The sequence below is a fragment of the Mustela erminea genome, chromosome 6, assembly GCF_009829155.1.
Source record: "Mustela erminea isolate mMusErm1 chromosome 6, mMusErm1.Pri, whole genome shotgun sequence".
NCBI classification, from domain to species: domain Eukaryota; kingdom Metazoa; phylum Chordata; class Mammalia; order Carnivora; family Mustelidae; genus Mustela; species Mustela erminea.
Window position 1 is genome coordinate 117,881,213 of NC_045619.1, and position 27,395 is coordinate 117,908,607.

The window sequence follows — 27,395 nt, forward strand, 5'->3', positions numbered from 1 at the left end:
CTGGTTTAAACTGGTTTACTGAGTGAGGATCTGGCCCTAATTAATACAGTTGAAGTGTTCTATGAGGAGACTTCCTTCTGAACTAGTAGATACAAGCAGATGCAATAACTTCTCATTAAAAATACAGCATGTCGACCTCCACCGGCTTCAAGAAGACTCCTGTTTCAGCCTACTTTGAATTGTTAGCTCTCCTAACATCAACGACTGGCGCACTTCCGGAGGGCGCCACGAGGGGGCGCAAGTTTACAGAGGCTTCGTCAACAACAGGGACCCTGGAGCACTCCCTCCCCTCCTCTCACTCACTTCGGCTTCCGCCGGAAGTGGTTATTAACAGTCGTTGTCAGGTACTTGGGCTTGTTTGTGGTGGGCTCGCTGCGCCCTGGTGGGTGAGGCTTGGTCGGAGGAGTCCGAGAGGGAAGCTCGGGCGTAAACCCGGGCAACGAGATGGACGTTCTGAAATCGGAGATCCTCCGGAAGCGGCAGCTGGTGGAAGACAGGAACCTGTTGGTGGTGAGACTCCTGGGCTGTCGTGGGGCTTTGGCGTTCGAAGACGTGTGGATGGGGGGCGCAGGGAGTGAGGGTGGGGTGAAGGGGTCTGGGCAGAGATGAGGCTTGGTGGGAGCTCCTTGGCGACCCGGAGCGGCCCCTTTAGACCCACCCTTTGACACCTACCTCGGGAGTCTGAGGGAGGCTGGGAATCGCAGCAAACGCCCAAATTTTGGCAGATTTACCCCGGCTGCCCTCTTTCCCTCCAAGTTTCTCTGTTTACCCTTTACACCCACTCCCATATGTCTGTATTCTGCGAACGTGCCGCGGTTCTGGTGGTTCACGTCTGTGGTTTTACTGAGGGTTTGTGCCCGGCTGAAACGAGAATAAGGGAGGGCCAGAATTATTTAAAATCTAGGACTCCGTCCTACTTTTGAAACCCGAGTTTTTATTACATTCCCTCAAGCACATAGCACAAGTCTGTTGGCCAGCCCTTCGCTTGTTAGGACGGCTAAAACTGTTGTGGACAAACAGTGGAGTAAAAGGAGAAAGGAGAGAATTGCGTGATTTAGGAACTTCCTTAACTAGATGTTCATGACTTTGTTGCATAACAATAACAGACCAGCGGTTTTCAAAGCCTTAGGCCTCCGGAGCCCTTTACACTATTACAAATTAGGATCACAAAGGGCTTTGGTTGGGGTATTTATAGGTATTTGCCGCATTAGAAGTTAAAGCTGAGAAGTTTTTCTTATTGAAGTTTAGATGAGGTACAAAACTGTATTCGTTGCGGGTGCTTAACATAGTGATTGACAATTACAGACATTACGAGATGCTGACCACATTGCAGTTTAATATGTCACCAACAAAGGTATTAAAATGTTATTGAGTGTATTGCCAGTGCTGTACTTTTCATCAGCCGTGACTTAATTTTATAATGGGAAGTTTGTATCTTTTAGTCCTCCTCACCTGTTTTGCTAGAGCCCCACCCCATCACCTTTTCTCTGTATTTTTAAGTTTTTTTTTCTTTAGATTCTATATATAAGTGATATCATACGGTATTTCTTTCTCTGATTTACTTCACGTAGGGAAATGACCTCTAGCTCCATCTGTATTGTCCCAAATGGCAAATTTCATTTTTTTATATGCAACTATATAATTTTATATAGAATTGATGATTTATCATCCTTTCTGTGTTGAAGTGTCCATCAGTATTTTTCAAAATTTTCACTGGCCACAGTCACTTTAAGAAATTTTTATATTTTGCTCTGATACATATGTGGAAAAAATTTCGTGAAACAGTTACCTTAACTACATGTAATTCAGTCATCTGTTTTAATCTCTTCTGTTTGATTTAAAAATGCTGGTTGGGGAATGGCTGAATTGTTTTCATTACCTTATCTGTAACTGGAAAACACCTGTGTTACCTTGTTCTTCTGGTAGAGCTGCCTCAACTTGGTCATTTCAAGTGATGTCACAGCTTTTTATTGTTTGTCCGAGAGTTGAAATAGTAAGTAGTTATTGCAAGTGTCTCATTGTTAAATTGGAGAAGCTCCTGTAATAGCCTCCTGTCACCTGTCCTAAATTGTCTGCCTGGTGTAACTACTCAGTTAAGTATAGCTCTCATACCAGTGCTTTGGGGCTAGCACAGAGCATCATTATATGGAAAATGCAGGTGCTTAGGGAACAATAGAGCATAAGTAGCAGTTTTTGTTGTAGTGATGAGGATGGGTTTTGGGTAGAATTTTTAGCTTTGTTTTTTCCCCCAGTATTTATTGAATGTTTTGTATATTTCTATATATGTTACACTGTGCCACAGAAGATTAAAAAAAATCATGCTCGATCCTTTAAGGAGTATGCATTCAGTTTCACAGAAAATAGGGAAACCAACAGGCATGATACTCTCACCTTTTTTTCCTGTTAAAACAGGATGAGGTATCCGTTAAAACTTGGGTCAAACTTTCCACCTGCGCACTGGATCCGAGCTCATCCTAGCACCACCAGGAATCTGAAATGTCACTTATCTCATTTCTTCCTTTGCCGTCTATTGGCTTACCCCCTCCAGCCCTGGAACATACTGGATGTCTCTGTCGTCTTTAACATGGTGTTTTTTTGTTTTTGTTTTTGTTTTTTTTTAAGATTTTATTTATTTATTTGTCACACAGAGATCACAAGTAGGCAGAGAGGCAGGCAGAGAGAGAGAGGGAATGGGGCTCCCTCCTGAGCAGAGAGCCCGATGCAGGACTCTATCCCAGGACCCTAAGATCATGACCTGAGCCGAAGGCAGAGGCTTAACCCACTGAGCCACCCAGGTGCCCAACAATCAGGCTTCCTAAAATAAGTTCTAATTTCTGCACACTCCTTAACATGATGCACAAAGGTTGCTGCCCCCACAACAGTACTGAATCCGTTCTAATCAGGGACCCAGTGACCTCCATGCTTTCCAGCTGACCTCGACAACACTTAACACTCTTGACCAGTCTTTCTACAGGTGCTTCTCCACCTCTCCTCCTTTATGATAATACTAAAAGGATCTTGGACTTCCATTTTATTTGTTTGAAGGTGTTTTTTCATTTCTCCTTTGATTTCATCGACACTGCCTTTGTTCAGTAACATGTTGTTGAATCTCCACATATTTGTGAAATTTCCAGTTTGCTTCCTGTAATTGATGTCTGGTTTCATACTGTTGTGGTTGGAAAAGATGGTTGATGTGATTTGATTCTTCTTTAAGACTTGCTTTGTGGCCTAATGCATGATCTGTTCTGGAGAATGTTCCATGTGCACTCGAAGAATGTTCTGTTTTTGGATTGAATGTTCTGTATGTATGTGTTACGTCCAACTGGTTTTAAGGCATCATTTCCTTATTTTTTTAATCTGTCTGGATGATCTGTCCAATGATGTAGCATTGTGTCTCTTCAGATTGTTTGTGTGTCCTCCCATTTGGTATATTACTTTAGGGATTTTAAGACTTATTTTTGTATTTCAGCCAGATGTTGACCCTGCTACATGGTTTACGATCTCATGTATAGTGTCTTTTTTTTTTTTTTTTTTTTTTTTTTTTTTTTTTAAAAGACTGCATCTGAGAGAGCATGTGAGCTGGGGAGGGCAGATGGAGAGAATCTTAAGTGGGTTCGAGAGGAAGCCCCAGGTAGGGCTTGATAACAGGACCCTGAGATCCTGGCCTGAACCTAAATCAAGAGTCTGATGCTTAACTGACTGAGCCACCCAGGCGCCCATATAGTATCTTGCTTTGCATATTCAGGCTGTATATTTGTTGGCTTTCCAATGTGTTTTTGTAGAGTTCCTGGTGATGTTTGTATCTAATTCATATAAGCACTAAAAACCTTGACATGATTCAGGAAGGCTGATTTTAAATTATTGAAATGTTGACAGTCATGCTTGAAAGTTTAAAATTTTGCTTTTCCTTTATTAGTGAAGGCAGACATTTTAGATGATATGGTAGGTAGGTTTCTGTACTTTGGACCTATGAATCTCAGTTTTATAATCTAGAAAGTACGACTTGGATAGAGTCCAAGAATAACATTTGTGAAGCAGCATGTAGGAATTAGGTTCTGTCTTAAAAAGTAGAAGCACTTTTATATACATCTTTTGTGCATTGTTTTTTAAAATCTGTCAGGGTGAAAGGGTCGATAGAAATGTTGGGTGCTTTAGGAGAGAATCCAAAGAAATAAAAACCATCCATTCATATGCTGTCTTAAAATATTTACCAGCCACTTTTAGATTTTCATATTTGTAGGTCTTTATTATGCATTCTATAGTTCAACAAACTTTGAGTTTAAATATTTTGAATATAGTTAGAAAGGAAAGTAAATTTGTAAAGTGAATAAACAAGTTGTAAAACCTGACTGGCTGCATTCCTGCATAGCTCTATAACTTTGGGCAAGTTATCCAACCTCCTTGAGTTACCTTTAAAGGTACTGCATCACTGATATTTAAGTTTTCGTACTGTGTAGTTTTAATTCTCTCATAAGTGTGTCCCCAGCACCTTATATTTCAAAGCATATTTTCAGTATACTTTATAAAATAAAGTTTTATGGTTAGAGAAGCTTCAGTTGCTCTTGCAAACTGCTGTTTTTTTCTAAATAGAAGGCATATAAAGAGTGGCATTTGAAACATGGTGGGTAACCTTTTGTGTCAGACATCTTTTGTTGTCATAAAATAAATGGTCACATAGTACAAAGCAAAGTATTTTTATTTTTCTCATCCTAATTTTGAAATGAAAAGCTAAGTAATTAAAAATTTTATTGTTAGTCATTCATTCGGAGGTGCCTGGGTGGCTCAGTTGGTTAAGCGTCTGCCTCCACTCTGGTTGTGATCTCTAGGTCCTGGGATTGACCCCTGCATCAGGCTCCCTGCTCAGCGGGGAGATCTTGAGCTCTGGAATGCCCCTGGAAGGGATGGGCCTTAGGCAGGAGGAGGGTTTCCTTTTCTGTTCTGAAATGAGAAAAGTATTGGTACAGAGCCCCATAAGGATTGGTACTGGGAGGACTTCTCTTTCAGTGGCTTCCTTTTTCTCTGTAACAGAGTGGTTTAGTCATTTGCTGAGAGTGAGGGGGAAAATGAAGGGGTAAGAGGTCTAAGAGAGTGGAGAATGTTACTGGTCATTGTAGAGAATAGGAGAGCAAACTAAATGGATAAGTACACCAGGATCAGTGGACAGCATTGAGGCCCAAGTGGTTTCCTAATATGCTTAGCACACCGGGTGCCACCATGGGGAGGGCCAATGAAGGGATTCTACTAGGACTGTGGTTCTCACTTCTTGATTTCAGAACCCCTTTACATCTTTAGTTGATGGCTCCAGAGAGCTTTTGTTTATATAGGATGTATTTATTGATAATTATGCAATTAGAAATCAAAACTGGGAAATTTAGGGGCGTCTGGGTGGCTCAGTTAAGTACCTGCCTCTTGATTTTGGCTCAGGCCAGGATCCCAGGGTACTGAGATTGAGCGTCATGTCAGGCTCTGTGCTGGATGTGGAGCTGGATGTGCTTGAGATTCTTTCTCTCTTCCCTCACCCACTCCCCTTACTCTCATGCATGAATGCACTCTCTCAAAAATAATAATAATAATAATAAAGAATTAAAAACTAAAACTGGGAAATTTAAAAATACTTACATTCCATGTTGACTTCTGTTTTATACTATAGTAAACCCATGTGTGTTAACATAGTGCTCTTATGAAAACTGTATTTTCCAAAACAAAAGATATTAGCAAGAAGAATGACATTTTTTACAACTTTGCAAATCTTTTTAATCCCTGTCATGTTAGGAGACAGTTGGAGTCTCCTGTTTCTACATTCAGCCTGTTGGCCTGTTGCGGTATGTTGTTTTTGTTCAAGTATATGAGGAAACTTCATTTTCACATAGCTGGGTAGTTGGAAAAGGTAGTATTTTAATTGCCTTTTCAGATAATTGTGGATATTCTTCTTTGATACTATACTAAAACTACACAAATGGTAAATTTTTAAAGATGAGAGTATGGATTTTGGCTGATACCAATGAACTTTTTTTTAAAAAAGATTTTATTTTTAAGTAATCTCTGTACCCAGTTTGGGTGTCAAACTTGACACACCTTGATCAAGAGTCATATTTCCCACTGGCTGAATCAGCCAGGTGCCCCATCAGTTAACTTTTTATATATTATAGTCTATTGATCTATTATGCTCCAGATCTATTCTAATCTAGCCTGCTCATAAATCTTTTGCCTATGCATAATTTTGGAGCTTGTTTCCTTTGTACTGTCATAGTTTGCTGAGTTACATAGATCTTCTACATGGTGATATGTTTCAATAGATGATGTAAAAATGGCATTCATTAATATAACCACTGATTCATCTGAAAAGTTTTCAAATATTGGGAAGCCATCAAGTTCATAGTGATGGCTGCAAGTTTGCCACCATTCTGATTTTTGCTTGAAAGATGGAATTTTATCATAGGCAAGAAATAGTATTGTTGTCCTTTTAGTAACAGGCTTGCTTTGTCCAGCTTTGAGAAAACGTCTGCCAAACAGGAGACAGCTATCCTACTTTATTATGTAGCAGAACTGATTTATATGTTTAATTTCATCACACTAAATAGTAAAAGATGAAGAATACAATGAACTCTGAGGCATAAATAAAGATCAGTACTTTTATTTGTGCTGAGGTTCCAGTGGGTTTCAGCACCCCTTCAGTGCAAGTATGATCGCAGGGAAGGGGTGGAGGCACATAACCTCTTAGTATTATTATTATATGTCTGACCTTGTACAACTTCTGAAAAGGTCTTAGGGACCCCCCCGAGGTCCATGAACAACATTTTGAGTATCAATGTTCTGGGTAAGATTTTCTTAGGTATATTCCATTGGAATTGGGGTGTGGTAGTAAAAGATGCTACTGCAGACTGGACCACAGACTCTGGCCTGGAGAGTCCTTTACTTTTTTCCTACATAGCTGCTCCTTCTAGAGGATACCAATGTGTGTTTGTCAGTTTATTTATATGAAATGTGACGTGGTGCCTGGGTGGCTCAGTTGGTAAAGCGTCTGTCTTTGGCTCAGTTCATGATCCTGGGGTCTTGCTCTGTGGGAGTCCGCTTCTTCCTCTGCCCCTCCCCTGACTTGTGCATCTCTCCCTGACTTGTGCATCTCTCCCCTGCCCCCAACTCCCACACTCCCTCTCAAATTAAAAAAAAAAAAAAGAAGAAGCTTTAAATGAAAATACAACAGCTGTGTAGTCAAAAGAAATGGCTGATGCTGGGATAAGATATTGGCAGTGAAGAACTGTAGCTTGCAATACTGGATCAGTTCAAAGGATTTAAGGACCAGAGTTCTAGTTGTGCGTGTTACTCATGAGACTCAGTAAGTTGTGAGAATGTCCCCTGCTCTTTCTAACTCTCAGGTTTCTCGTGTCTAAACTAGGATTAATATTATTTGCTTCCGGGGTGCCTGGGTGCCTTCGGCCCAGGTCATGAACCCAGGGTTCTGGGATCGAGCCCCGCATGCGAGCCCCACATGTGCTCTCTGCTCAGCAGGGAGCCTGCTTCCCCCTCTCTCTCTGCCTGCCTCTCTGCCTACTTGTGAGCTCTGTCTGTCAAATAAATAAATAAAATCTTTAAAAAAATATATTATTTGCTTCCAACTTTCTCAGGTAGTTTTGATGTTGGGACGATGCCATCAGTTCCTTATTCCAGGGAATACCTTCAACTTGATACCTATAAAGCTGTGTTTAGTGTGTGGTAGATGAATCGGTAAATGTTCATTGAGTTAATGGACTAAAACAAAGCTGTTTATTGTGAGAAATTTAAACATATGCAAAAAGAGAATTATATAATGAACCTCTCTCTATCCTTGTCTTGACACTTTGTAGCTCTAGAAAATAAGAACATGTTTCTTTATAAACAAGATGTGATCATACCCCCCAAAATTAGGTCCTTAATATCATTAAATACTCTTCTCACTCCAGTGTCTGCAATTGAATGAAAATATGTACATACATGTTTTTTACAGTTGGTTTCTTCAAGTCCGATGCAGTCAATCCACTCATTGCATTTGTTTACTATGACTCTTGGTTTCTTTTAATCAAGAACAATTTCTTCAAACCCCTTTTTATGCCATTAATTTGTTGGAGAAACTGGCTAGTTTGGTAAGTGTCCCAGTTTCTTTATAGCTTCGATGGCGTTTAGTTTATTTCCCTATTCCCTACATTTCTAATAAACTAGAGATGAGACCTACCGTCAACAGATGAATGGATAAAGATGTGATGTGTGTATATGTGTACACACACACAATGGAATATTACTCAGCCATCAGAAAGAATGAAATCTTGCCATTTGCAGTGACATGGATGGAACTAGTGGGTATTATGCTAAGTGAAATAAGTCTGAGAAAGACAAATACCATATGATTTCACTCACGTGGAATTTAAGAAACAAAACATATGAACGTAGAGGGCGGGAAGGAAAAATAAAAATGGAGGCAAACCGTAAGAGACTCTTAGCTTATAGAGAACAAACCAAGGGTTGCTGAAGGATAGGTTAGTGGGGGGAAGGATTGATGGGCATTAAGATGGGCTCTTGATATAATGAGCACTGGGTGTTATATGCAACTCAGAAATCACCGAATTCTATCCCTGAAACTAGTAACACACTGTATGTTAATTAAATTGGATTTAAATAAAAATTTAAAAAGACTTAAATGTATGATTAGATTGACATGGAGCTTTTTGGCAAGAATACTTTGTAGATGTGCTGTATACCTCCTCTGTGTATAATATAGGAGACACTTAATGTTTTCCTGATGCCAGGCCTTCAGGTGTGGTGCCCTGAGCTGTTGATTGTTCACCATCAACTTCTGTTGTCATGATCTTAACATCCATGATCTTAACATCCATGATCTTAACATCCCTGAGCTTGGACACTGAGGTGCTAAATACATGTGTGGAGATATTACTGAAGTACTGTTACAGATACTACTAATAAAGTAGGGCAGTAGCATTATTTGAGCTAAATTATTAGTGCAATAGTATCCAAGATGGATAGCTGTAGACGATGGTAACAACATCCTAATTAGGGACCGTAGGTTTAACAAGAGACTAATGTATAGAACTAATATTTTTTTTCCTACAGATTTAGAGCTTGTCTCATAACATTGAATCCTATAAAACAAATAGCTTTAATGATTTTGTTAATACTTTCAAACCATTTTATGTCTGGATTAAGAATTAATGCAATTTTATGGCTTGATTAATACAAATATAATTAATTGATACAAAAAGATTACAAGTGACAAGAAGAACTTGGACACACACCCTTGGAACTGTCTGGGTAATGGGAGTTAAGATGTCAGATATAGTTAACCCTAAATTTTGTTTAGTTGTTTCTGTTAGGAGAAAATAAAGCATCTGATTTAATGTGGTTCATAATGAATTCATTTGTAGAAATTATCTTTGAAACCAAACATTGGGAAATCACATCAAAACAATGTGGACAATTGGAAAATATTGTTGGTTTCTTCTCTTTGCTATTGGATATGCCTGTTAAAATGATGCTGTAAGAAAAATACTTCATATTTAGAGCGGGGTAGAGGACAGATGCCATGTTCAAGAAATCAGTATAATCTCTGTAGAATCAAACTTGACCATACTCTTGAAAAATTGAAAAATGTTTTTAGGTTGATGGTAGAACATGAAATTTTTCCCCCAGGGACCTATTAATGTACTTCTTTCTTCAATAGGAAAATAGAAAGTATTTCAAGCGTAGTGAACTTGCAAAAAAAGAAGAGGAAGCATATTTTGAAAGATGTGGCTACAAGGTATGACTGCTTGCTTTTATGTTATTGTATATTTGAGTTTAAATTTTTATAGCTGTTGTTAAAGTGATAAAATTATTGATCTCTGTTCACTTTATCAATGTTATATATTAGCCTATAAATGAGAAGCCATCTGGAGAGGTATGAGCTTTTTTCTTTTCTTTTCTTTTTTTAATCTTGAATTCAGGAAAATACATGCATGACTTTTTGGCTTGGAATGGTTTGGCTTTTTGTGGACAGCATGAAGTGGCTTGAGATCAAAGCTTGATTTTTTTTTTTTTCTTTCAAAAAAAAATCTGATACTGGATCTGATACTGCCTCATCTTCATCAACACCACCACGCCTTTCCTCACCTCTCCCAATAAAAGTCTATTTTAAAGGGTTTCAAAACATTTTATTTATTCAACCACTGAGGTGTTACCAGTGGTATTTTCCCCACTTTCACTTGAATATTTTAAGCCATCCTTTTTGTTTGCATTGTTGGTTCCTTTTGGCCCTAAGTACCTCTGTCTGAGATAGTAAGTCATACATTTATATGCTTTTGTGTAATAAGGTACCACATTTGAAACACTGCTTGTCTATTGCATAGAAAATGTATAGAAATATTTGTTAGAAACAAGTGAGTTGTCTGGAAGACTGTATTTTTGAAGCATGACTAAAAGTATCCTTAAGGTTCCCCTATTATTACCCTATTCAACTATTATCCTAGTTGAATAATATTTTGGCGTTTTTATTGGGAGGGGTTAAATGTTATGAGGTGAAGTTCTGTTTAAATTATTTTAAAAGAAGACAATATCTAGTGTGATAATTTTTTAAACAATACTTAGCAGTTCTGTTGAAATATTTTTGCCAGATCATAAATTTGACATCAACTTTTTGCTCGTGAAATGTGTATAATATAATATTCTTGTGCATGTGATGGGGAAAGTTCTAGAAATTAATCTAGCAAAGCATTTCTAGATGGAAGCATGAGGAATGTAAATGGTATGTATATGCATTTGATTTTGTCTTGTAGTATGGCAGAGGGCAAGTGTTAATGTAGTTTTACATTTCTGATAGATTTCTAAAATATGAAAGTTTGCATTTGTATTTTTTATTTCCCATAAATATATTGGTTTCATTTGTTTCCAGTTTAGGAAGTTAAAACATAATTCATGTAAATAGCCATCAAATAGATAATAAGAAGAATTCTTTTGCTTACCCATTGTTGTCTAACTGACACTTGATCTGGAATGATCTGGAATTAGAATCATTGGTTTAGTCTGCTTTCCCCCATTCCTAAATTTGAACCTTTTCCACTTTTTGGTAAGGTAGGGAAATAATTTAAAACGGTCAGTTTTGCATTGTTTAGATTGCTTCAGTGATGTGTTGGTACTTGTTGATTCAGAGCGAAGCACTGAAGCAAAATCACTATTGTAAAGTTACTGATTACAACATGGAGTCCTGCTGACAACATGTCTTCGATTTTTTTTTTTCCTACAAGTGATGAGCTGGCATTCTATAATTAAAAATGCTTTTCATCCTCAGAGTTTGGGAGAAATACCTGTTTTTATGCTTAAAAAGAAAGGGTTTTCTAAAACATGTTTAATATTTCCTTTTGGTAATAATGAAAATACAGCACGTGTTACCTTTATTCCTTTATGAAAACTAGTTACCATTTATGAGGCTTGAGGCTGATGTGGTTTGTGAAAAATCTGGAAGTTTAGTTTTTTCTTCAGTTTTCTGTCTGTACCAGTTAATATAACCAACCTTTAACCCTTAACTACAGAATCAGAAATGATATAATTTTAACCATATAGCCTTTCTTAATTGCTTTTTTCCCCTTAATGTTGACCTTTTATTTATTTATTTATTTAATCTTCTTTTGGCATTTTATTTTTTTTTATTTTTTTTATTTTTTTTTTTTTAAAGATTTTATTTATTTATTTGACAGAGAGAGATCACAGGTAGGCAGAGAAGCAGGCAGAGAGAGAGAGAGGAGGAAGCAGGCTCCCCGCTGAGCAGAGAGCCCGATATGGGACTCGATCCCAGGACCCTGAGATCATGACCTGAGCCGAAGGCAGCGGCTTAACCCACTGAGCCACCCAGGCGCCCTTCTTTTGGCATTTTAGATTAGTCTCATGATCAGATGGAAAACCGTGTTTGAGTATGTTTTTACAGACCACACACGCCATGGGCCTTATAAATTGCTGAACTTAATTTTCCTAAACTGTGAGCTGGGCAGCAGACTCAAGAAAGCACATGTAGAGATTTTTCCCCCTGCAGGTCCCTATATACAAGAATGTCCACTCTCTGTGGATGAGTGGGAAGGTGCTAGAGCTGTTGTTGATGCTGTGGTGCTGTTATTTCCCTGGGGTTCATAGCACAGTTTGGGGGCAGATCTCTCTAGCTTTGGGAGTGTTTCTACATGTCCAGCAGTGATTTCAGTGCACTTGGAATCCTGCCTTTCAAAAAGGAGGGTAGGAAATAAACAGGAGCATGAAGCATCATGGGTTTCTTAGAAAGCAGTTTTTTGGGGGTCTTCATTTAAAACCCAGAGCAAGGATCTGGGTTTTAACCCTGTCAGATAATTTTCTCAAAGAAGAGAAGCCAATTGATTGTTTTTAAGAAAAAAGTAAAATTCTTAAGAGTCTAGGGAGGAAGGAGTCTAAATTACAGCCCTTTTAAAAGTTTTTGATTTTGGAAACCATTATATTTCTGTCACTTTTCAGTAGCAAGAATGCTGTCTCCTGTGTGCATGTTTGCTACTTGTGTCCCTAAAATGGAGGCATTTTATGAGTTTTCAAAAGCATGTCCATTTATTTAGAAGCTTTTTCCTTGGTGGAACATTTAGAAAACCTGGAATATTTGAAACATGTTTAATTTCCATTACCAACTAATGCACAGAATGGTAAATATTAGCTGTATTATACTTTAAAAACCTGAATTTAATTCTTTTGGCTATTTATACAGATACAGCCAAAGGAGGAGGACCAGAAACCATTAACTTCTTCAAATCCAGTGCTAGAACTTGAACTGGCAGAGGAAAAGTTACCCATGACTCTTTCTAGGCAAGAGGTAAGTTTATATATAAGTGTTTGATTGCAAATGCTCTGGAGATTTTTTTTTTTCCATTTATCTTCCATTCTTTCCAGTAAGCTTGTGTCATTATTGCCTGTATAACATGTCTGGCTGAACTAAAATAATGTGCAGCTAGCCAGTTTCCTTCTTGAGATTCTAAATCTCCACCTCGCCCCCCCTTTTTTTTTTAAAGAGAGAGAGATTGCATGCACAAGAACATGGGAGAGGGACCGAGATAAAGGGAGAGGGGAGAAGCAGATGCCCTCCTGAGATAGGGACTTGGGTCTCTATCCCAGGGCCCTGAGATCATGACCCGAGCCAAAGACAGATGCTTAATCCACTGAGCCAATCTCTGCTTTTCTTCATACTCTTAAAGTTTTAAAAGAATATATTTTTCTAAACTTTAAAAATGAAACACATTGCTCCGATATATATTTTTAAAATAATTATACATAGATTATTTGTCTAAATTATTTTAAATACACATTTTGTAACAATACCTCACTCTAGGTCAAAACACAGATCTGTATAATTTTTTATGACTATATAGTTTCCCATAATATTTTAAAAGCCTATTATTATTTTAAAAATCAAACAGTAATGGTCAGTTAGATTGTTTCAGGATTTCCCTATTATAAATCCTACTGAGATGAACATTTTTATACAGATGTCATTACATGCATGCTAACATTGTTCCCTTTGGAAAATTTGTGAAAAGCATGATTTCTGGAGTCTGTTGACTAAAGACTGTGCGTTTCTGTTACTCGGGGTACATATCACTACAGGGGTCTGTAGACATGTTGCCCCAGTTTGTACTCTTAACTGCAGTGCTCGTCTGTACTTGGGTCAATATCAGCTGTTACTTTTCTGGAAAAAAAAAAAAAAATCTACTGTTTTTTTTCTGAAAAAAAAAATCAATCAACTGTCAATATCAACTGTTACTTTTCTGAAAAAGCCAAAAACCACAAAAATTTCAGTATACTCCTGTGACACGAAGATTACATACTATACAGGGAGGGAGAGAACCAAACAAAAATGAACTTGGAAGGGAAGGAAAGGGAGGAAAGAAAGGATGGCTGACCCTAAACGCTATCATGGGAGTCAGATGAAGGATTTTGGAATACCGAGCCTGAAGAGAAGAATATTGGAGACCTTAAAAAAAAAAATCGATTGACAGCAGGTATAATTTTGAAAAAATTTTATATCTTCTGTGGTTTCATGGAGTAGAAATGAGATAAATAGGCAGAATTTTGAGGCAGAGAGATTTTAGTTGAGTGTGAGAAGTAAAGCTGTCTGTCCCAAACTGGTATGGCCTATTGCATAAGAGATGTGGTCCCTGTCATTGGTCAGTTGCAGACCTCATAGAGGTGCATTTGAGGTCATTTCTGCGTTGATGGGAGGTAGCACCAGATGGCCTCTTAAGCTGCTTTTGAATACCGAGCTTCGGTTAATTCAGTGGGAGCTCGACTAGTGGTTTCTGTGCTACTATTTATGTTTCCAGATAAAATTCTTGGTACTTAAAAAACATTTTGGATCAACCTTTATTTTTCTCAGTTACAATTTTTTCTTATGAAATGGAACATATATACAAATAACACACAAAACATGCATGTGCAATATAATGGAAGATTCTCAAACAGACACCATTGACCATCACCCAAGTCAAGACACCATATTCTCAGTCCCTCAAAAGCCCGCCCTGTGCCCTCCCCTGATCATTACTCACTTCTCTTCTGGGAGGTAAGTGTTTGGTTTTCATGTAGTCTTGGCCATGGTCTGTGCGTTATCAGCTGATTCTGGAGTATATAAAAGTATATAAAAGTTTAAAAATATGCTCAGCAGAAGAAGCCAGACATACTTTCATGACTCCATCTATATAAATATAAATAAATAAAAATATATAAAAGTTACCATTCCCTTCCATCTTAATGCTTTTCTTAGGTATTCTGTTATACAGATGGAGCCTTTGCTGAAACAGTCAGCCAAAGGACCTTAAATATGGTAGGGTTTTTTAAAGTGTGACAGTAACTCTTTGTATCCATTCATGGAAAATTAAAGAAAAAACAAACACAACGGACTTTTTCTGTCTACATTTCAAAATAAGTATTTTATCAGTTAAGGGAGGAATTACTATTACTCCAAACACTGGAATTACTATTATTGTTACTACTTCTTACAGGTTATCAGAAGATTGAGAGAAAGAGGAGAACCAATCAGACTATTTGGAGAAACTGATTATGATGCTTTTCAACGTTTAAGAAAAATAGAGATCCTCACACCAGAAGTTAACAAGGTAAGAAGTCAGAACAAAACTTGAGAAAGCTCACTGTACCACATAAACAAGAATAGTATGGAGTTTGAATTACTGCATTATTTTAGCCAAAGATGAAAAAGTAAAGTTGCCAGATTATTGCTGCTGAATGTAAGTTTTCTTTAATTCTTTTAAAAAGCACCTATCTTAAGCATACAGCTCAGTGCATTTTGACAAATCCACACCAGGCATGTAACCACCACCCTTAGGAAGATAGAGAAGGTTTTCACCACACATTTTTGTGTCCAGTGCCCCTTCTTAGCCAGTCCTATTCCTTCTTCTCAATGCCTGAGCCAACACCTTTTAAAATTCTATCACTGTAGATTAATTTTGCTTGTTCTGCATTTCATATAGATGGAGTCATGAAAGTATGTCTGGCTTCTTCTGCTGAGCATATTTTTAAAAAGACTGTTTCTGCAGAAATCGGTAGTTTGTTCCTTTTCGTTGGTGGTGATAGTTGCCTGAATAACCCACCATTTGTTTCCACCTTTGGGCTGTTATGAATAACATTGCTATGAACATTTTTAAACAGGTCTGCTTAGGACCTGTGTTACTTCTCTTTGGTAAATATGTTCTGTCTCTTAGTAAATACCTGAAGAAGAATTGCTGAATAATGAGTAAATGTGTGCTTTAGTTTTTAAGAAATGCCAGGTGTTTGCAAATGTCATCAGTATTTGTTATTTTAAGTCTTTTAAATTGTAACCGTTCTCTTGTATGTGTAGTAGTATTTCCTTGCGGTTCTGTTCACAGCCTCCTGTTAACTAACTGTAATGAACATCTTTCCTTAGATTTACTGCCCATACATTTCTCTGGGCAGTGCATGTTAAAACCTTTTGTTCATGTTTTAGTTGGTTGTTTGCCCTTTTATTTTTGAATTGTAGGAGTTCTTTGTATATTCTGAATACAAGCCCTTACATGTACAGATACATGGTTTGTTACTATTTTCTGCTTGTCTTTGGCTTACCTGTTCTTTTCATGGTGTCTTTTGCTGGGCAAATTTAAATTTTGATGAACTCCACTTTTTTATGGTTATCACTTTTGGTGTTTTTCTGAAGAAATATTTGCTTATCCCAAGGTTTTAAAGAGATTCTCTTTATTTTCTCTAAAAGCTTAATAGTTATAGCTCTTAGGGCTTTGATCAGCAGATGGTCTGTCTTGGTGAATATTCCATAGGCTCCTAAAAAAAAAGGTCTTTTATACGTTGGGTAAATGTCAGTTACAGTAGTGTTGTTCAGATCTTCTGTGGCCTTAATAACTTACCTGTTTGCTCTACCAGTTACTTAGAGACAGGTGTGTGATCTGTGCTGTGTACATGCCGCTCCAAAACTGAGGAGCTTCGAACAATTTACTGTAAAATCTTTTTCAGTCCTCTGTGCCTGTAACGAACCGCCCTGAAACTTAGTAACTTAAGATAATTTATTTTATCACTTAGGGTTCTGTGGTTTGATTGGGGGTGCACTGGACAGTTTTTTTTGCTTGGAGTCTCCCATGTGATTGCAGTCCGATGTGGACTGTGGCCACGGTCATCAAAGGGTCCCTTGGACTGGCCTTCCAACTGCATAATACCATAGAGGTTCATCTATGTGATAGTGTAGGTCAGAATTTCCTTCCTTTTTAAGGCTGAATTAATACGCTCTTGTTCATATGGATCCCATTTTGTTTATCCATTCAGCTTTGATGGACATTTGAGTTGTTGCTACCTTTTAGCTATTGTGAATAATCCTGCTTCCAACAGAGGTTTACAAATACCTGTTTGAGTCCCTGCTTTCACTTCTTTTTTGTATACCTGAGATGCAGACTTGGTTGATTCTACAGTCATTCTGTTTAGCTTCTTTCTTTTAAGCATAAATGAATAAAAACAATTCACCTGCTCTAATGTTCACAGCAATTTTTTGAAAAATTTTCAGACCTGTTGAAATTCTTAGAATTAGTGGTTTTTATAATGCTTAATTTTTACCAACATTTATTTCTTTTCTATATCCTGAATTCCTTTCTTTATCAAAAGATAGTATTAAGGGGCGCCTGGGTGGCTCAGTGGGTAAAGCCTCTGCCTTGGCTCAGGTCATGATCTCAGGGTCCTGGGATTGAGCCCCACATTGGGCTCTCTGCTTGGCCGGGAGCCTGCTTCCTCCTCTCTCTGCCTGCTTCTGCTACTTGTGATCTCTCTCTGTCAAATAAATAAGTAAAATGTTTTTAAAAAAGAGATGGTATTAAAATACTAATGCGAACTATTAAATTAGTATGTGATATAATTTTTCTACTAGTCATGTTTTGTTCCTTGAAAATTTTTCTGGTTATTAATACTAATTTATTACAACCTGCCATATTTTAATCTTCTAAAGCTTTTCCCAGGTACCAAAGAGCTTATTTGTAAATTTTTTAAAAATTGAGGTATAATTGATATATTACATATATTAGCTTCAGATGTATAGCTTAGTGATTTGATATTAGTGTGTTTTGTGAAATGATCCCCGCAATAAGTGTAGTTAATATCTGTCACCATACATAGTTACAAATTTTTTTTGCTTGTGGTAAGGACCTTTAAGATCTACTCTTATCGGGCTACCTGGGTGGCTCAGTGGGTTAAGCCTCTGCCTTTGGCTCAGGTCATGATCCCAGGGTCCTGGGATCGAGCCCCACATCTGGCGCTCTGCTCAGCAGAGAGTCTGTTTCCCACCCCTCTCCTCCCTGCCTGACTCTCTGCCTACTTGTGATCTCTGTCTGTCAAATAAATAAATAAAAAGTCTTAAAAAAAAGATCTATTCCTACCAATTTTTAAGTACGCAGTGCAGTATTAACTGTGGTCACCATGCTGTGCATTACATCCCAGTGACTTATTTTATAGTTGAAACAGACTATTTGAAGATGAAAACGTAAGCGTGAATGCGTTCTAAAGCTCTCCGTATTTACGCCTCCCGGCCACGTCTTAGTCACATTTTATATGTTTTTCTTGTGTATCCTTTAACTTAGCGATTATAGGTTTGTTTGTTTTTTTTTTTTTACTATTTTCATCTTTATAAGTGATTAATCTACTATCTTTACTATATATTTACCTATTCCAGTGAGATTTATACTTTCATATGTTGTTACTAATTAACCCCCTTTACAGCTTAAAGAAGGCCCCTTAACATTGTTGTAAGGCTGGTTTAGTGGCTATGAACTCATTTAGTTTTGCTTGTCTGGGAGATTCTCTCCTCCAATTCTGGATGATGACTTTGTGAGGTAGAGTATTCTTGGTTGGAAGTTTTTTCTTGTAACACTTTGAATATATTATGCTCTACCCCCCCTCCCCATTTTGTCCTGCAGAATTTCTGCAGAAAAATCTGCTGATAGGTACACAACAGATGGTTTTTCTTTTGCTGCTTTTAATATTCTCTCCTTGTCTTTACCTTGTGATATTTTAATTAGAATATGTCTTGGTGTGGGTGCATGTAAATTTTTGAGGTGATTGCCATACACTTTCCCAGCAGCTGTACCATTTTACATTTCCAGCAATGAAGAGTTCCATTTCTCCACATCCTAGCCAGCACTTACTACTTCCTGTTATTTTTGATCATAGCCATCCTAATGGATTTGAAGTGGTATCTTAATGTGTGTGTGTGTGTGTGTGTGTGTGTGTGTTAAGATTTTTATTTATTTGAGAGAGAGAGAGCATGAGCAGTGGGAAGGGGCAGAGGGAGAGGAAGAAGCAGACTCCCTGGGAGAAGAGCCCAATGTGGGGCAGGGTAGGGGGGCGCCTGTCAAAGCAGATGCTTAAATGACTGAGCCACCCAGGCATCCCCTTATTGTGGTTTTAATTTGCATTCCCCTAATGACAAGTGATGTTAGACATCTTTTCATTTGCTTATTGGCATTTTATGTGTGGTCTTCTATTCAAGACTTTTGCAATTTTTAGTGTTTTTTTTGTTGTTATTTTGGAGCAGTTCTTTGTATATTCTGGATATCAGTCATTATCAGATTAGTGACTTGCAAATACTTCTCCCATTCCACTGGTTATCTTTTCACTCTGTTGATAGTATCTTTGCAGAAAAGTTTTTAATTTTGATGAAGTCCAGCATGTACCTATTTTGTTCTTCTGGGTTTTGTGTGTGTGTGTGTGTGTGTGTTTGTTTGCCTGTGCCTTTGGTCTTATATCCAAGAAATGATTGCCAAATCCAATATCATGAAGCTTTCCCCATGTATTGTCCTCTGGGAGTTTTATAGATTGAGCTCTTAAATGTACATCTTTGATCCATTTTGAGTTAGTTTTTGTATGTGGTATAAGGGATGGGTCCAGATTTAAGGCTTCTTCTGTTTTTATCAAATGGTCACAAACTGGATGTGAATAGAATGTGGAATTTTCTGGTTTATTAGAAACCTGGTGAAAGCCTAGGATATAGATAAGACGCTATCTTCATGCAGCTGACTTTGCTGAATGTTAAGGCAATTCAGAGTTGTTGCAGTGAGGTTAGACATTTTAAGTAAACTGGGAAAATGGTTGAGGGCTTGAGTGGAGACCTGGTCACTCGTTCAGCATCTATGAATATTCTCATCACTTACGTTTTATTTTTCTGACCAGAGTGGTTTTGTGCATACATTCTTTTAAATTTAAATATGTTCATTATATTTAACTTTGGGCAATGATAGCTGCATAATAAATTGAAATCTTTCTCAAGTCTCTGGTTTTACTACGCTCTTAACTCCTGTGGAGGAAAAAAATGAACTGAACTTACTAGTAGTGAAAAATCAAAAGGGAAACATGAGTGAAATTCCGTAGTATGTGTAATTTTTCACCTTTCTCAGGGATTGAGAAATGATTTGAAAGCAGCTTTGGATAAGATCGACCAGCAGTACCTCAATGAGCTTGTGGGTGGTCAGGAACCTGGAGAGGAAGACACACAGAATGATTTGAAAGTTCATGAAGAAAATACCACAATTGAAGAGTTAGAGGTAATCTTTACACCCACCTGATCTCATTTCCCTATCACATCCTTCATTTCCTGGGGCAGATGATGCTTGATTTGATCGTGTTGTTCAATTCAGAGCATGCTACTATGGGCTGTGGTCATTACAAAGGCCCTTTTTATAACAAATTTCTTGCTTTTATTTATTCACTCCCTCTTTCTTCATTCTCCACTCACATTACCCTACTTCCTGCCTTCAGATGTAATCATTCTGACATATTTGATGTGCATCCCCTTATTTGTTGGGGGTCTTTGTAAAGCCAGTAGTATTTTGTATGCTTATGTTTTTAATATACGTAAATGATACTATACTGTGAAAATTTTCTTTTAAATGTTTCTTTTTTTCTATTTGAAACTATAGTTAAGATCCTTCTTTGATGCTTTATGTATATCTGAACCTTTGATTTTAACTGCTGCATAGCATTTCCTACTTGATGGCATTCACTGCCTTTTACTTTTTGTTCCCTTGTAATGAGAGCTGGATTTCTCCCAGCTCCCTATTACTGCAAACAGCTTTGTGATGAATAGTCTTGTACGTAACCCCTGTGGACTCAGAAGCAGGATGGCTGGATTTATCTGTGTGTAACTTGTCCAAGTACTGTCATGGTGCTCTCTAGAGTGGCTGTACCAGTCTGCACCCCCATCAAAAGTGTGTGCGTGCCTTTTATTCCCACAGCACTGCCAACACTTGGCAGTATCTTGCTTTTTAATTTTTGCCAATGTGTTGAATGTGGAATGATAAATGTAATCCTAATTAAAAATCCATGTTATATTATCTGAATATCTCGCTCGAGCAGAAATTATGGCTTAGCTGAAAGCTTCTACTGCTTAATAAACAGAAGCTGTTATTTTTCTGTTTCTTTTCATTCCTGGCTGCGTGCTTTGTGAGATCATAGTTGTTTTAATTGTGCCCCCCCCCCCCCAGCACCTCTCTGTAGATCCTAAATTTGACAGAAATAGTGTGACCAACCATTTCTGGCTTTTTTCTTAAATAGCTTTATTGAGATACTCACTTTACAACTTAACCATTTAAAATGTACAGTTCACTGGTTTTTAGTATATTCACAGGTTGTTGCCGCCATCATCATGACCTAATTCTAGAACATTTCTATTCCCGTAAAAAGAAATTTATCCATTAGTTCCCTAAGCCCCTCCCCGCCTTTTTTGTCTTTTGATTGATAAAAGATACCTTCCTGTCTAAATTTCAATGACAGATTGGTGTTTTCTTCTTTTTTAACTTACCTAGACGTTCCTTTGGGCTTTTTAAAAATAGAAATTAGTATATATAATAAATGTCCATGTTCAGACTGGTGTTGAGAATGACTTTTCAACTGTTGGTCTTCACTAATGAACAGAAGCGTTGTTTTTCTGCAGGCATTGGGAGAGTCTTTAGGAAAAGGCGATGATCATAAGGACATGGACATCATTACCAAGTTCCTTAAGGTATGTACTTTTAGGCCTGGGAAAGGACATTTGGGTTGGTTAAAAACTGTTGTTTAATTTTTGGATGATTTAAGGGTTAAGGACTGGAAAGGAAATCCCTCAATAAACATGTTTTGCATGTACACAGTTTATGTTATTGCTGTGCACTGGCATTTGGAGGTTAATCAAAGGAGACATATATTTACTTCACTGCAGCACTTTAAAACTGACTTGTCAATGTAAACACACAGAAAAGAGTCACAGCAGTGGAATGAACAAGAAGTTGGGGGATTTTAAAATTTTTAAAAAACATTCCAGGAGAGAGTGTGGTGAGGGGAGTATTCCAGAAGCTTTTATGAGTGGTGATGACAGTAGGGAGAGGAAGGAGGTGGGAAGACCTTGGCGGTGGAAAAAGGCAAACCCATCAGCAACCTTTCAGAGACTGTTCGTTTTCTCAGTTCTGCAGATAGCTGCGTATCCCTGCTGTGATGAGTTCAATCCATCTTTCTCCTCAGCGTTTCTTGCTTTACTGGTTTAGGTAGAGTGTGTGCAAATGCCAGATTCATTTTAGCATTTATTCACAAACCATTTGTGTTCAAGCCAAGAGATTAAAATGCAGGAAGTGCTTTTATTTATATTAACAGTTTAAGTACAACATATTAGTCATCAAGATTCCCAGTCTATTGAAGATATGGTATGGAATTAGATAAGCCTGGGAACTAATGTGAACTAGAATTTTCCTCTCTGAGTGACAGCCTCTCCTTATAGGGTTACCCATAGGTAATGCCACTAGAGGGCCACTAGAGGGATATGTCCTCCGCCATCTTCCCTGTGTATGTGCCTCTAGGAATGGTGCTTGATGTGTTTGAACCCAGGGGGCCCCAGGGTGGTTTTCCAGGGCCAGGAGGAGGGGTTATAGTTTCTTTATTTCTGTTCTTTGTTTTCCTTCTTTCTCCTTTAGTGACGTGCTTTAGTGGGAGTATTTAAATTGTCCCTACTACCGAAAGCAGAAAGTCCAAATAGAGGTGTACCCCACTTTTATAGTGCTTGGTTTTATTGTGCTTTGTTGATAATGCTGTTTTATTTGGTGATTTTGTTGTTGTTGTTTGTTTTTTTTTTTTTTTTGGTTTCCTATAAATGGATGGTTTGTGGCAGCCATGTGTGGAACAAGTGTACTGGCACTGTTTTTCCAGTAGCATTGATTCACTTTGTATCTCTGTGTCACATTTTGGTGATTCTTGCGGTATTTCAGACTTTTTCATTGTTACTATATTTGTCATGGTTAATTGTGATCAGTGATTAGGACATGAAAGCTTAGATGATGATTAGCATGTTTTAGCAATAAAGTGTTTTTTTAAGGTGGGAAGGGGAGAGGAAGAGAGAGAATCTCAGGGAGGCTCCATGCCCAGTGCAGAGCCTGATGCAGGGGCCCAATCTCAGTCTCATGACCCTGAGAATAGACCTGAGCTGAAATCAAGAGTCAGATGCTTAACCAACCAAGCCACCCAGGTGCCCCAGCAATGAAGTATTCTTTAGTTAGGGTATATACATTTCTTTAAGACGTAGTGCTGTCATACACTTAATAGACTCCATTACAGTGTAAACATAACTTTTATATACATTAGGAAACTAAAAAATTCATTTGAGTCACTTTGCTCTGATACTTGCTTATTAATCCGGTAGTGTGGAACCGGTCCCGCAGCGTCCATGGGGTGTGCCTAGAGCACAGCAACATACTTGGAAGATTAAGTATCACAGCACAGTAGGTATTATGGCAAATGAATCTAGGTGGGTTGAATTTTAGTAGAAATAGGAGTAAAAGTTTATTTCTGTCAAAGTTAGCTATGAAATTTGAAATTTGATAGTTGCTAGCAGGAAATTATTTGCATTAGGAATGAATATATATGTATGTAAATATAGAATAGGGAAGTTAGTGACTTGTTAAGCACTACAAACACTCATGTCATACATGACAAAATAAGCACAAATAGTTCATCAGTTAAATATTGATGCTATTAGAAAAAAATTTACTTTAAAGATGATAATACATTGTTGAGTGTGTTAGAGAACTTTTAAGCCTTTTGAACCACTGGGGGGCATCATAGTCTAAATTTACCCATTCTTTCAACAGTTTCTTCTTGGTGTTTGGGCTAAAGAATTGAATGCCCGAGAAGATTATGTGAAGCGCAGTGTGCAGGGCAAACTGAACAGTGCTACTCAAAAACAAACTGAGTCCTATCTCAGACCCCTTTTCAGAAAGCTACGGAAAAGGGTAAGGTTCCTTGAAAAACGCTTTCACATAACTGATTTTTTAAAGACTATCTAAAGTTAGTATAAATGGCAGTCTGTAATTATACACAGTAGCTTCCATAAATAGTTACACTTTTCTTTTCTTTTCCAGAATCTTCCTGCTGATATTAAAGAATCCATAACAGATATTATTAAATTCATGTTGCAGAGAGAATATGTAAAGGTACATTGCCATGCTGTGCATCAATATCATGGTTATGAGCTTATCTAGGTTGTGTATGCATAATACGTTCATTTGATGTGGAAGTATTTTACATAGGAGCTTTAAGAATAAATGTGAAATGAATTAGTAGTAAAAAACAAAACAAAACCTTTATCTTCTAATTCATTGTCACCTTTATTACTAGGCATCGATAATAAACTTTCCTGACCACATTGGTTTTTTAATCATTTTTACAATAGGTGTAAAGATTCTTCAGAGTATGAACTGGATATAGGCAATGTTTATTTCATGAATGGGATTGAATTTCAAAGATTGTCCAAGATTATGGCTTAGAACAAATTTTTCCATAGAAACAATGTTATGTGGTTTCCCAGGCCAGCTATAAAAGCCTACTTAATCCGTAATATAGCTGAACTATTGTACTAATGATACAATGGAATTTAACCACCCTTTATACTTGTATGAGAAAATATTCCAAGTAAGGCTGCTAGAATTCATCCCACCCATTTCAGAGCAGCAACAATAGCAGGCCCCTTGTTAGGGAAGACTTTTCCCCCTGCCCCAGTGTCTTTGTAGGCAGCGGCAGGGGGAAAGAGCTCCCCGCAGCCCAGCGCTCCTGGAGCGGAGTTCAGGAAGGGGAGTGGGAAGCTGTCACTTGCTGCAGGGAATGGAAGGAGAATGGCCTGCTGTACCAGTAGTGGGGATTGGAAACGTGCCCCTGCATCTGGCCCATCAGCAGAGTCTGAAGAGGGGAGGCGTCTAGTGGTAGTGCCTCTCAAGAGTGAGGAGGAGGGAGTTTTAGAGCAATGGTTCCCCTGTCCGTTCCAGAGCCATAGGTGGGGCAGAAAAGTGGGGAATGCCAGGGCTTACTCCTGTACTCGGAGTATCTGTAGTAAACAGAGGGTTGCCTGGCATGCCTCCCGGCTAGAACCTTGTGCTGATGAGGTGAACGTAGTGTTTTTACTCCCTCTGAGAGCCAGTTTGTTTTATCAAAGGAAATGTTTTTGTTTTGTGCTTATAAATTTTATTCCTGGATAGTTTCTGTTAGTTGCATGGTACTTAATAAGGACAGTTGCCTTGGAAGGGATGGATAAGGTCACCATCGCTGCAGAAAGAAATCAGATCACTTGCCTACTAGCAAGCATGCCTTCCCTCTCCTGGCTTTTTCTATTTTTATATTCGAGAAGCAGGTGAAAGTTTATTTTGTGTAAACTGCAGAAGAACCAAGAAACTTTAATAACCTATTGGGACAGTTTTCTTTAGAAATTTGGGGAGACTAAATATTGGAAATTTTATCAGTTAATAACCAGTGTGAAAATGGACACAAGTCAGAATCTGATAAGTGTGTAACATGCTCTTTAAAATTAAGCTTTGTAAAACTGAGTAGCTCAAATTCAAATTTGCCTTCAGGGCAGAAGATGGTCTTCTAGTTAGCCTATTTGTGGTACCTGATTTTTAAAATCAGCTCTGCATATCAATCGTGTATTTGGTTTTTAAAAATAAAATCTCTTCAAAACCTGGCTATTTGAGCTTCTCTGAAACCCTAGGGGTCTTTCAGAATTTACTTGATTTCTGTTTTATTTTTATTTTTTCCTCCTAGGTAGCCAGACTTGGTTTAGAAAAAGAGCTGTTTGTCTTCATTGATTTCTGTCTTTACATTTTGTAGCTTTTATTTTAAGGCTCTTGGCAGGTGGGAGGTGCAGAAGGGCCAAAGTGAAACGATCTCATCCAGTAACTATTCAGCTCAAGGGCTAGTATTTAATCTCTGTTTACACATCTGCTGTGGACCCTGTGTGATAGTCCCAGCTCACACAGCCGTCCCCACCCTCCCCCCACCCCCCAGCCTCAGCTTTCAGAGGCAGACAGTGGATATAGTTGCAGGTTGGATTCTGAAAAACCAGTCAGCCTCCATCTTCTCCATGTGACCACCTGTAGAGAAGACTGGGTCTAGAGGAGACCGAAACTAGAGTTGCATCAAAGTACCTACCTTGGAATTCCTGATCTGAAATGTATTAATTGCAGGGGCACAAAGGCTGCAAAGGAATGTTTGTCTTTTTACTCACAGGATTAGCTTTGGTTTCTGGTTTTCCATGGACGTTTGTGGTCCTGGGCAGGGCAGTCCTGACACCTCCTATTTTAATTTCTTTTGTTTGAATAATGGAAATGATAATACTTGCAACATGCTGAAGAGATGGATGAAATTTGTATTGTAAGGGGCTGTGAAATACTTCACAAATTGGGACCAACCCAGTATTTTTGTTTTTCCTGATCTCTTAAACTTTTCTTTTTAGGCTAATGATGCTTATCTTCAGATGGCCATTGGAAATGCCCCTTGGCCCATAGGTGTCACCATGGTTGGTATCCATGCCAGAACTGGCAGAGAAAAGATTTTTTCTAAGCATGTTGCGCATGTTTTAAATGATGAAACACAGCGGAAATATATTCAGGTAAGCAACTGTGAGGGAGAGAAGTTGCTCTGGAGGTTAACGTTCTGCAGTTCCCAAACTGTCAGTTTTTGAGAGCAGGAGAAGAATTGTAGCAAACTGGATACAATATGATAGGACACAAGTCCAATTTTTTTAAGTACTTACACTTAAGACCTCTTCACAGAATAGAAGAGAAACCTTGTAAGTTTCGTATACGACGCAAGACAGGATGAGACGTTGTGCTTTAATTCCCTTGGCATTGGAATAATGCTGTTTCATTTGGCTTTGGGAGTTTGGTGAAGAAGGACAAATTTAGACTGTTTAGCAGTAAATCTCATTTTGTCATTTTCCAGATAGATCTAATATCTACTGGGCTAAAAAGAAGGTATGAATAGTAAAAATCTGGCTTTAATGAAAAATTATTTTCAGTAAGATTTAATGATACTTCTTGACACAAACAGGGTGAAAGGGTTAATAGTTTATTTTCTTACGGTCCTCTCTGCGTCACATAAACTTGTTTGCGTTATTGTTGGGTAAAACTTTTCTCCTTAGTGGGGGAAGAAAGTCAACTGTTAAACCACTGTTGCCAAATTGTCAAAAATCCCAGATTCTGTCTGTATAAGGACTTGTGCCGGATGCTAATTCTAAAGTTTGAAGATGATACTCGGGAAGTTTACTTAAAATGTAAAATTTGCTTAGAATGCATAACGTGCTTTCAGATTTTGTGCCAGAGAGCAATTATTACCATATTCATGAATTATCTTGTTATGTGATTTCAGTTCCAAGTGCTGAAGATTAACTCGTGCGTCATGCTTGATGCCTTATTCATATATATTAGCATTTTCAAATAGTTCAACTTGACTCCCTAATACGAATTGTAGAATTTATAGAGTTCAAATATACTTGCTGAAATTCAAAGACCTTTCCATTTTTTAATAACCACTAGTGACTGTTGAAGGCAAAAAGCTTTTATTTC

At 38.0% G+C, this 27,395-nt stretch overlaps 1 protein-coding gene across 2 annotated transcripts in view; it reads left to right on the forward strand.

Moving 5' to 3' along the window:
• The first annotated feature begins 295 nt into the window (after positions 1 to 295).
• Positions 296 to 27,395, forward strand: part of PRPF18 (pre-mRNA processing factor 18) — a 40,054-nt gene continuing 12,954 nt past the window's right edge. The window contains exons 1-10 of one of the 2 annotated variants that reach the window (XM_032349448.1): positions 296 to 510; positions 9,710 to 9,787; positions 9,899 to 9,925; positions 12,737 to 12,841; positions 15,024 to 15,137; positions 19,938 to 20,084; positions 21,473 to 21,541; positions 23,652 to 23,792; positions 23,922 to 23,993; positions 26,285 to 26,440. In XM_032349448.1, the coding sequence (XP_032205339.1) occupies positions 445 to 510; positions 9,710 to 9,787; positions 9,899 to 9,925; positions 12,737 to 12,841; positions 15,024 to 15,137; positions 19,938 to 20,084; positions 21,473 to 21,541; positions 23,652 to 23,792; positions 23,922 to 23,993; positions 26,285 to 26,440 (975 nt within the window). In that variant the 5' untranslated portion in view covers positions 296 to 444. The remainder of the gene's footprint in view (positions 511 to 9,709; positions 9,788 to 9,898; positions 9,926 to 12,736; positions 12,842 to 15,023; positions 15,138 to 19,937; positions 20,085 to 21,472; positions 21,542 to 23,651; positions 23,793 to 23,921; positions 23,994 to 26,284; positions 26,441 to 27,395) is intronic. The other variant, XM_032349449.1, reaches the window with a different exon arrangement.